At 42.3% G+C, this 12,305-nt stretch overlaps 1 protein-coding gene across 3 annotated transcripts in view; it reads right to left on the bottom strand.

The window, feature by feature from the left end:
• LOC126248377 (syntaxin-binding protein 5) overlaps positions 1-12,305 on the bottom strand; it is a 1,030,224-nt gene that overhangs the window by 322,414 nt on the left and 695,505 nt on the right. For all 3 annotated transcript variants that reach the window (XM_049949310.1, XM_049949311.1, XM_049949312.1), the window contains exon 7: positions 2,170-2,245. In XM_049949310.1, the coding sequence (XP_049805267.1) occupies positions 2,170-2,245 (76 nt within the window). The remainder of the gene's footprint in view (positions 1-2,169; positions 2,246-12,305) is intronic.

Genomic DNA, 12,305 nt, shown 5'->3' with positions numbered 1-12,305 from the left:
GAAGTTTTTCTGTTACAGCAACTTAGCACAATATAATGTCTCAGTCAAAATGTCCTGTATATAGGTTCACCTCTCTAACTAGTCTATCGATAAGATTTTTGTTGAACTGAATATAGGCTGACATATTAGCATGCCTGGAGTATATAGCACAACAACAATCAAATTTTTCACCCATCTGGTCTCAAGATTCTGAAAATAATATACGAAGGTTGTACCAAAAGTAAGGTTCCTGTATCTTTTACAAATAGAAAACATTGTTTATTGTCATTAATTTATACATCGTTGAAAAGCTTACACTTTTGTCTATTTTTCAACACGGTCTCCATTTTTTTCGACACACTTTTGAAGATGGTGCTCCAGCTTTTGTATTCCTATGTCAAAGATGTCTCCTGCCAACCCGTTAAGGAAGCACAGACTTTATCATTGCTCTTGAAGCATTTGCCACCTAACTGTTCCTTTAGCTTGGGGAAAGAGTTGATAATCGCTGGGGGCTAAGTCCAGGCTGTACGGGGGATGGGGCAAACAGTCCACCCCAATTTCTTTAGTAGCTCCCATGTTTGACAAGCAATGTGGGGTTGAGCATTGTCATAAAGAAGCACTACTCCCTTCAACAGTCATCCTCTCTGGTGATTCTGGATTGCTCACCAGAGTTTGGTCGCTGTTTCACAACATCCGTCTGAGTTTATTGTCATTCCAGGTTGCATGAAATCGATGAGAAGTACCCTCTTTCAATCCCAACACAGTTGCCATAACCTTTCCTGCCAACTGCGTTTGTTTGGATTTCTTTGGTGGCCGTGAACCGGAGTGACGCCACTGACGAGATTGTTGTTTTGTTTTGGGGGTGTAATGAAACACCCACATTTCATCTCCCATGATGATAGTGTGTCCAACCACTTCTCCTTGTTGCCTCCTCCCTCATATTGTTGAAGAAACTTGTGAGCACAGTCAAGGCGTTGCTCCTTGTATCCACCAGTCAGCATCCGGGGGACCCAGTGAACACACACCTTGCAATAACCCAACGTTTCTGTTAATCTACTTTCAGTTGTGCCATGGGAAGCTTCAGAAATGCATTCAACAAGTTCACGGGCAGTGACCCTAAGATCTTTGAGCAGCTCACTGTTGATCTTCTGGACAATCGCATCAACAACCAGCGGTCTTCCACTCCGTTCTTCACCATGAACTTCTGTGCGACCCTCAGCAAAAGCCCTGCACAATTTCCAGATGTGCTGAATGGACATGCACTCTTCACCATAAACCTCAATCAGCTGCTGATGAATCTCCATGGGTGGTAAGTTCCTTGTGTGAAGAAACCGGGTTACTGCTGGAACCTCGCACTGGGCGGGAGCTGCGATCAACACTTCCATCTATGGCAGGTGTCAAGCTAACACTGAGCGATGTAGTGAATCACGGACAGGCAGACTTTAGAGTGGGGGAACCACTGCACATGGCACTGTTGTTGTATTTAGCCTAGCACCTTTCCTCGAGGCTGTAGCTCATTGGTAATCTTACTTTTGGTACAACGCTTTTACAATACTCATAAGTAGGGACATCACACTGAAACTTCCTTATCCAGAAGTAGCTGATGAGTGAGATGGTGTACAAATTCAGTAGAGTTGTAAAGGTGGTCCTCATTTCCTCACTTACTGGCTGTGAGCACACTTAAGATTTTTACCAGCTTGTACCCAACTGCACAAAAGTTACTAATCAATACTTATTAAAAGAATACTTTCTTTTTATAGCTTAGGAAGCCCTTATAATTTTGTTGGCACAGCTGCTTGTGTTGCAAGTTGTGAGTTTGTTGTCATTACTTAACATTTGATAGTTAACGGCCAGTAGAAAACAGTAGCATTCATGCTGAAGACAATTCTTACTTGTACTGCCATGAATTAGATAAACAAGAAACAGGTATTCACATGTTATTTAATTACTATAGCAGCTATCAGTCTTAAGGACACACTGCCAAAGAAGAATGTGTATGGTTTCTACACTGTACCAGTTTTGAGGAGAAACTAATACTGAAAGCCAAAGAAAGCAATGTTCCTATTCAGCAGATTTTAATCATTGTTTTAGCCTTTTGTCTACAGCTTACAGGACATAACCTCTGCTTTCAATACCTACAATTACCTTCTGTATGCATGAATCTATTTTGTTATTTTAGTTATTACCCACCCTGTTCTGGAAGTTTTCCACTCCACTTTCTGGATAGGTTTACAAGATTCCAGTTTTCCATCCTTGTTTGTCTTAGCTAGAAAGGAAGTAAATAGATGAGTGAATAGTTTTAGTAACTGAAACTATATGTAAAATGTCAAATTATTTGGTTAGGAAAGGAAACACTGTTCTGCATAACTGAATAGCTGTTTACATGAATAATTTTAATTTCACAACTAGTAATAATAATCATGCACATGTTTGTACACATTAAATGAGAAATGGAACAACTTGTTATTTAATCCTATTATGGCATGTGAACCAGAAAGCTTAAAACTGAAATTTTAAACTTGATCATTAAAAAGAAAATTCAACTGAGGAAGTTCGAGTCTCGGTTGGGCACACAGTTTTAATCTGCCAGGAAGCTTCCTTTTAAAGGTACTTACACTATACAGGTCATTACTTTGTGAATGCACTTAGCATCTATTTTATATGGTTATATGGTTATATGGTTATATGGTTATATGGTTATATGGTTATATGGAAGACAGAATGGCTGGTCAGTACTTGACTCTAGCGGGTGAGATTCTGAGTACTGCCTATACAAACATATGAAAGTACAGAAAACTATCAAAGTCATTTTGTAGGGCATGCTCACGTACTAGGTACAGAGTACTGGGTGTCCCCAAGATGGACACTTCTGTGTCCATTCATGCACTAAACCAGTTTCAAGGTGGTCATTGTCTCTTTTCTCCCTGGGGAAGGAGTAATACTTGAACGCACACACAAACTGGTAATTCTGTCCCACAATAATGTAATAAACTTTATTATTCCACTGTCAACAACATGATTGTTGCTAAAATATTTGTTGTTTCTGAATGTTTCCACAGGTTTTCAAATCTGTGTAGCTGCCAATGATAGTTACAGTATGTAGCCTTTCTGACCAGTTGAAACAATGTTTTTGTTGTATTCTTCTTCTTATGTTGAAAAGAATACCTATGAAAGCCACAAGTGACTTTTTTTTAAAGTACAGATTTTTATCTGAAATTGTCTCAACATCTCTCCAATTTAGTTGCAAAATTATAAATAAAACCTTTTCAAGGTTCCTAGAATGAGATTTTCACTCTGCAGCTGAGTGTGCGCTGATATGAAACTTCCTGGCAGATTAAAACTGTGTGCCCAACCGAGACTCGAACTCGGGACCTTTGCCTTTCACGGGCAAGTGCTCTACCATCTGAGCTACCGAAGCACGACTCACGCCCGGTAGGAGACGAGATACTGGCAGAAGTAAAGCTGTGAGTACCGGGCGTGAGTCGTGCTTTGGTAGCTCAGATGGTAGAGCACTTGCCCGCGAAAGGCAAAGGTCCCAAGTTCGAGTCTCGGTTGGGCACACAGTTTTAATCTGCCAGGAAGCTTCCTTTTAAAGGTACTTACACTATACAGGTCATTACTTTGTGAATGCACTTAGCATCTATTTTATATGGTTGCCTTCTTACTCTACTTACGAAGAGCATACGAATGCACTCAGTATCTACCACCACAGCATGTACTCCAGTTTCTACAATTTCATCATGTTGACAAACATTTTGAGCTAAGCAGTATGCTCTCAGAATCCCTCCCTAAGTCAAATCTAGTAACACAAACAAAAGTGTGTCCCATGAACAATGACAAATGACTTGTGATGATTTCCACAAGAACTTCCAGACTATCAATGAATCATCAGTTAAACAAAACACAAATTGCAAAGTTTTTGCCAAATGATACCTTGTATTGGGTAAGACTTCTACAAATGTCTCTTCATATGGTAAAACAGGATGAGAAAAACTGAAACTTCCAGTTATTTGTCCAATGAATCCCAATGTAATTACAGATGGACCAGCAGCTCAACAAGCAAAAGCAGCAGAAGGAATCATCTATATCATTCTTAGCATAACCATATGAATTTTAACCTACAGTGATCCAACGGAACCATAAAAAACTGAAATCAGAATTGTCGCATGAAAATTTTAACCTTGCTCCTCCCAAATAAAAATTTCATTCTGGAGCATATGATAGTCCAAAATAACAAAAGACATAAAAATGTATTATTATTCCACACTAGCAAGCCTATTTTGAACACTGTCTCCACAGGTAATGTGCAAAAAGATTACCAGTATTGATTTATGGCTTCAGCCATTTTATTTTAAAGTGGTCACTCTATTACCATCATCAGAGGGATTTAGTTCTTTTGCAGTCATGGAATGTGCTTGTGACATGTACCTGTGCCATCTACTTTATAGAAAGTGATGGGACAAGAAGTTTATGGGCTGTCTTGCACATGCTAAATACCCATGTTGCATGTTCCTTAGCACACCATCTGTTTATGTCAATACATGTTTTATAATCACAATATTTTGCAGATGTTACAATGCTAATACCTGTGTATTAAGGAGACAAATGATCTCTCAGCACAAGGCTCCACTATTCAACACCTGAGGAAGGTGTAGTAATGATAATCTCAGGACACTTTATGCACACAGGAATCTCCCAAAAGTAGAGACAGATGGTGAAGGGAGGCAGTTGACTTATCAGCTCTATGACTGCATCTATGTTCTACTCTAAATTATGCCTACTTTAGGAATGACAGTCATACAGAAAACAGTGGGGTGATGCTCAGGTGGGAAACACATCATGCTTTCAACAAATATCATGAGAATTCTAACAACAACCACCATCCACTTTTGCCATATATTCATCCCAACACACCAAGCTGGAGGCTAGCGTAAATTATGTTAAATTTGGCTTATTATTTTTTGCTGATATACAAGTGAATTCCAGAGTGTTGTCATTTAATACTGGGTGAATTTATTCCAGTAATAGTGTCCTTTGCAACAGTGCTATATTTTCTGTACACCAGCGATATCAGAACTGAAAAGCATTGTGAACTGAAAAATAAACAACATATGTCCACTTGCTGCATAGAGGCCAGGCCAGTGGTAACAGCTGAAGTCTCAATTCCAGGTATAGTAGAGTTGATCAGCTCTGAGGTAAATGCTACAATCCAATCCACAAAAAATTCTCAACCTGATTATATGCAACAATGGCGTCAGTCTTAGTGAAACTTCATGAAATTGTTGCACTGGTGCACATTCAGCGTTTGAGTCTGTGATGAGAGGTCAAAGCTTACTACTTTCCTTCCCAACCCCCCACCTCCAGTTAACAAAATAGCTTTTCAACTTCACCACTCACTCCAGTTTTAGCTTGTCACACCACAGATGCCTACGATTTTAATCATAATAACAATAAAATATACAAAGTCTTCTGACATAAAGTAATTATTTGTTTATACCAGTGTTTAGTGTACTGCTTTGCTATAACATCCAAGAAATAGCAATTAAGAAAAAAATATAGCATCTAAAAAGCATATATCTGCAAATTTGAGAAGTATGTGTCATGCAATAAATTTTATGTCGACAATGTCAAAATTTACATAATATAATAACTAAGTATGCAATCACCATCATAACCACTAAGACTGTGAACAGGTCTGCAGACTACAGCTATGAAAGTGTGTAAGTGAGTCATTCATTCACCTATGTTGATGAAATCAGATTTTCTGTTCTCCCCTTTGAACCGTCCCTCCCTTTCCACTTCTTCTTCTTCTTCTTCTTCTGTCAGTTCTATCTGTGGACTCTCAAATCATTTTGGATTTGGTCTTCACAACACTTATTATGGTCAGCCTGTGAATGTGTGCCTTTTCCTGGCTGGCATGTTACTGGTCAGGCTGCAAGGCCAGACACATGGCCAGGCCCTCACATTAGAAACTGAAAACTATATAGCTCGCAATTTCTGCAATTCATTGACATTTTGAGACTCTTGGTTTTCATGCTGCTTTATTGTTAGCCGTCATATTTGGGAACTGAAGTATGTAAAAATATAAACACTTCCACTAAAAAGTGGTTTGGTTTGGGGGAAGAAGGGGTAAGCTGACCCAAATGAACCCTCCACTTCCATCCATCTGTTGACTAATTAATTTCTTAAAAATGCCTGAGTTGGCGTATGAAAGGAAAAAATCTGAGGCTTGGAAGAAAAACTGTATACTACTGTTGAACTAACAAAGAAATAGCCCAAACCTGTTAAGAATCGCTGAAAATGAGAATACACAGACAGCTAGCTCATGCAAACTGAAAATAAAAAAGAAGCCTGCACGTGAGCATGCCACACTTCAACACAAACCACTGAGTAGTTCAATTACTATCAGATCTTATAAAATCCCGAGAAACAAGTCTGTTCATTGCTGAAATAGCACAGACAGGCATAACGATCAGAGAAGACCTCACAGGGGAATGTCTGACAATTATGAAAAACATTATCTCTCAGTTCAGTCTACATTATGTGTTGAATCAAAATGACAGGATGATAATAATAGAGACTGCAACCAGAGAGAATAGAGTTACAGATGAGGCAGAACTGAATAATATAAAATAGATAGTTATTCTATTCTTGAGAATATTCATGTCACTGTGAAGCCCTTTAGCTAACACTATCGTCGATACACAATTTCAGTTACTACTATTAGACTGTATAATTACTTTTCATATTCATCTGCAATTTACAAATGGTTCAAATGGCTCTGAGCACTATGGGACTTAACACCTGAGGTCATCAGTCCCCTAGAACGTAGAACTACTTAAACGTAACTAACCTAAGGACATCACACACATCCATGCCCAAGGCAGAACTCGAACCTGCGACCGTAGCAGTCGCGCGGTTCCAGACTGATGCGCCTAGAACCGCTTGGCCACAACAACCGGCTGCAGTTTTCAATTAGTTTGAAATAATTAACTTTAGATATTGCTATTTCTTCTTTATTACTTTAATTACATATAGTTTTGGTGGTCTCTGTTTTTAACTGCTAATCATATGTATTTTAAACTGTGTTGCCACAGTAAAACCTTTAAATGAAATGTTGCTTTGTATTCTAACTTTTTACGTATTCTTTCACATTTATTTTTCTTTATCAGCATTATCAGCCCTGCACACCTTCCTGTCTCTTCTTACACACTTATCTGTATTATGCACAAGACATCACATCCATTATTGCCATTTCATGACACAAGGAAAAGGGAATGTATCCGGAAAAGGCGATCATTGAGTGCATCACTGCATACAAAAAGCAATCAGCTTCATTTGAGCAAAGAAAGATACATCATATCTTCGCTCCAAGTGTAATAATCCAGTTGTGCAAAGAAATATACATACAGTATGGTAGATAAAGTTTGTGTAAAATGACACAGTTCTATGTACTCTACCTGTGCACTACAATTTACCACAAAACTGTCTTTACATTAAGCAGCTAAATGTTGCTGGCCTCATTCACATATCATTGTTCCCTGGAGCCTATTACATTGTTTGTTCATTATTGTTTTATGCTCAGAGAGAGAAAGAACACTACACTATTTTAAGCTGAAAAATGAAGCACCTAAATGAAGAAGTAAGTTGTTTTCTATTTATTGGATCTGTTAATTTACCATTCTTGCAATAGGAAGGAGATGTGGTGTTCCAACAGAATAATGCTCATCCACATACACTGGGAAAAAAAATCTGTACACCTGGAAAGAGATGTTGATTTTGATCAGATGACAGCATATGCCACCTGGAGGATAGTAGATGTACTGATAATGGTTTCATCTATTTCTGCCAACAGACAGCGTAGTGGCATACCTACCAGAGCTCCATCTGTGTCCAGCCTTTAATAGGGAATGCTCACAGCCGGAAGGCTCAGTGTGGTGCAAATGTGTGATCAAGCAGGCAACCATGCCATGAAGATGCATTTATGCTTCCTGCAGCCAACTGAGCGAGTTTGAAAGGGGTCAAATTGTGGCCCTCTGAGTGACTGGATGGTCCTGTTGGAGAATTGTCACACAAGTTGGATGTGCTGTGCCAGTTGTGCAACAATCCTGGTATCAGAGCCTGCATGAACATTCTCACAACCATAGATGATTTCCTGGACGTTCACACAGAACAGATGCCCACCAGGATTGTCGTATTGGTTAGTTGGTATGTTTAAAAGATGGGGGAAGGAACCAAACTGCTAGGTCATTGGTCCCTTGTTCCAAATAAAACAATGCCACAAGGTTGAGAATAAAACAAGCAAAACTGACAACACAAAACGGAGAGAAAGGACAAACCACAAGAACGACAGAAGGGCAACAAACACTTAAATGGACAAAAGGGGAGAATAAAACCACAGAAATGCAAGGAACAGGTAGAAGAGGTTAAAATGAAAAAACAGATTGTCATGGTTGGCTGACCATGAGAATAAAAAGAAGATGCCAGCCACTCTGCAACACATGAAAACCTCCACCCTAAAAAGACTAGGATGGAGGGCACAGAGGGATAAAGGACATGCGCTAAAACTTAGATCAAATGATAAACCTCACCCTCACGAATAAAACGTAAAAAGTAATCAGCTGATGAGGCACTGTCAGATAAAATTAGCGGCAACAAGTCTGGTAACCGAAGATATCATCGCAGGGCAGTCGAAGTGGGACAGTGCACCAGAATATGGGCCACTGTCAACCGACACTGAGGCGGGTCTTCATGATGCAGGAGGTAGCCGTGGGTCACCCAAGCATGGCCGGCAGAGAGCCACAGAGTCCCTGAGAGAGGCCCACATGGAGGACTGTCACACATATGTAGTCTCCTTAATGGCATGCAGTTTGTTGTGCGTACTGAGACTGTGCCATTCTGTCTCCCAAAGCCAAAAAACCTGGCAGCATAAAAATGAATGCAGGTCAGTTATTGGAATGCTGATCTCCATAAGCAGTTTCCATGTAGCCTGTTTGGCCAGCCTGTCAGGAAGTTCGTTGCCTGGGATTCCGACGTGTCCTGGGGTCCACACAAACACCACTGAACGACCAGTCCATTCCAGGCCATAGATGGACTCCTGGATGGTTGCTACCAAAGGATGACAAGGGTAGCACTGGTTGATAGACTGTAGGCTGCTCAAGGAGTCAGTACACAGAGGAAATGACTCCCTTGGGCTTGAACAGATGTGCTCAAGAGCACAAGATATAGCCACCAGTTCTGCAGTGAAAACACTGCAGCCAGTGGGTGAGGAATGCTGTTCAAAATGTCCTCCATGGACATACAAGAAGCCAATGTGACCAACAGCCATCGAGCCATAGGTTTAAACCACTTCATGGCCTCAATACATGTCAAGAATCAAGAGGAAGTGACAGTGAAGAGCCGCGGGGTGAACTGAGTCCTTTGGGCCATTTGAAAGATCCAGGTGAAGCCGCAGCCTAGGTGTACACCATGGAGGTGTACATGAATGGACATCAAGTATAGGTGGTAAAGGTAAGGACTCCTGTTCAGATAGAAGGGACCCGACACGAACTGCAATTATAAGCCCTGACCTGGGCCGCCAATGCGGGAGATGAACCGCCATGTGTGCAAAAATGAGACGGTAATTCGGATGCACAGGAGAACTACGAACATGTGCGAGCAGTTGTGCACACCTGACCTGCAATGGAGGGACTCCAGCCTCCGCCTGGACGCTGGGCGTCTGACTCATCTTAAAAGCTTCCGTCGCTAGTCGAACGCCACAGTGGTGCATTGGGTCGAGTAAACGCAATGCTGAGAGCACAGCCGAACCATAAACCAGACACCCATAGTCAAGGCGGTATAGAACAAGGGCTCTATAGAGCTGCAGCAGCGTAGAGCGTTCTGCACCCCAGTTGGTATAGCTCAGGCAGCGGAGGGCATTGAGGTGCCACCAGCACTTCCGCTTAAGCTGACGAAGGTGTGGAAGGCAAGTCAATCAGGCGTTGAAATCAAGTCCTAAACATCGATATTTCTTCACTACAGTGAGGGGATAGTCACTAAGGTAAAGTTCTGATTCTGGATGAACGGTACAACACCGACAGAAGTGCACAACACACAACTTTGTGGCCGAAAACTGGAAGCCGTGGGCTAGAGCCCATGACTGCGCCTAGTGGATGGCTCCCTGTAGGTGCCACTCAGCAACAGCAGTACTGGTGGAGCAGTACAAAAAGCAGAAGTCGTCTGCATACAAAGAGGGTGAGATGGACAGTCCTACAGCTGCTGCTAGACCATTAATGGCCACTAAAAATACAGATACACTCAATATAGAGCCCTGTGGGACCCCATTCTCCTGGATATGGGGGGGGGGGGGGGGGGGGGGCTGTGAGAGGCAACAACTTGGACATGGAAAATACAAAGCGACAGGAAATTCTGGATAAAAATCAGGAGTGGGCCTCAGAGACCCCACTCGTATAATGTGGCAAGGATATAATGTTGCCAGGTGGTGTCATACGCTTGTTGTAAATCAAAAAAGATGGCAACAAGGTGTTGGCATTTGGAAAAGGTTGTTCGGATGGCAGACTCGAGGGACAGAAGATTATCAGTGGTAGAGCGACCCTGGCAGAAGCCACCCTGACATTGAGCCTGTAGGCCACATGACTCCAGGACCCAACTCAACCTCTGACACACCATATGTTCCAGCAGCTTACAAAGAATGTTAGTGAGGCTGATGGGCCAATAGCTATCCACATCAAGTGGGTTTTTTTTCCGGGTTTGAGCACTGGTATGATGGTGCTCTCCCACCAGTGCGATGGAAAGACGCCATTGCACCAGATCCGGTTGAAGGTCATGAGATGTCGCTTGTAGTCAGACGAGAGATCTTTAATCATCTGACTGTGGATCTGATATGGCCCAGGAGCTGTGACGTGGCACTGTAAAAGGGACTAAGGAGCTCCCACTCTGTAAATGGGGTGTTATAAGGTTCACTGTGGCGTGTAGTGAACGAGAGGACTTTCCCTTCCATCCGCCATTTGAGAGTGCGAAAGGATGGGGGGTAATTCTTCAATGCAGAGGTGCAAGCTTAGTGCTCAGCAAAGTGCTCGGCAATTGTGTTTGCGTTGGTAGATAACACACCATTGATGTTAATGCCAGTGATACCTGTCGGGGTCTGGTACCCACAAACATGTTTGATCTTCATCTAGACTTGGGAAGGTGACATACGGCACCCAATGGTCGAGACATACCTCTCCATACACTCCTGTTTCCGTAATTTTATAAGTTGGTGAATGCGGGCACAGAGCCATTTAAAAGCTATTAGCTGCTCTAGGTAAGGATGCCACTTATGTCGCTGTAGAGCTCGCCGATGAATGGTCTCAGTGATTTTCGACGACCACCGAGGTACTGATTTTTGTGGGGGCACCCCAAAGAACAAGGGATAGTGTTTTCCGCCACAGAAATGATCGTTCTAGTGACCTGCTCAACTACCAGATCAATGGTACCTTGCGGGGGAGATTCAACATTGACAGCTTCCCAGTCTGCCTTGTTTAAAGCTCATCTTGGTAGACATCAGAGGGAATGGCTCTGGGGGAGTGACAGGAAGATGGGAAAGTGGTCACTACCACACAAGTCATCGTGGGTTCTCCAGTGGACAGATGGGATAAGTCCTGGGCTGCAGAGAGATAAATCAATGGCCAAGTAAGTGCCATGAACCACACTGAAATATGTGGGGGCCCGAGTATTCAAGAGGCAGAGGTCGAGTTGAGACAGGAAAGTTTCAACATCTGTACCTCGCCCAGTAAGCATGGTGCCACCCCACAAGGTATTACGGGTGTTAATATCTCCCAAAGGTAGGAAGGGTTTAGGGAGCTGATCAGTGCAGCCAATGTGTTCAGGGATACTGCACCATCTGGAGGAAGATATATGTTGCAGACAGTTATTTCCTGCATCGTCCTTATCCTGACAGTGACAGCTTCAAGAGTGGTTTGAAGGGGCACAGGTTCACTGGATACTGAGTTCAGGACATAAACAGAAACTCAATCTGACACTATTATAGTTACTATGGTTCTTGTAATATCCCCTATAGCCGTGGTGGTAGGGGCCCACATTGCCAGGAACCAGGTTTCCTGGAGGGCAATGCAGAAAGCAGGTGTAAAGCTTAACAGTTGCCATAGCTCAACCAGGTGGTGGAAAAAACCGCAGCAATCCCACTGGAGGATGGCATTATCGTATGGCTGGGAAGGCATGAAGCATGCAAGGAGGCAGGTAATGCCTCAGGGTCACCTGCTGCCATTGATTGAGTATTGGTATCCATTCCTACTGTGGATGAGACATCAGTGAGATCCAGGTCCTTG

The sequence above is a fragment of the Schistocerca nitens genome, chromosome 3 (assembly GCF_023898315.1).
Source record: "Schistocerca nitens isolate TAMUIC-IGC-003100 chromosome 3, iqSchNite1.1, whole genome shotgun sequence".
Classification (NCBI taxonomy): Eukaryota; Metazoa; Arthropoda; class Insecta; order Orthoptera; family Acrididae; genus Schistocerca; species Schistocerca nitens.
This window is presented reverse-complemented; position numbering and strand designations above follow the sequence as displayed.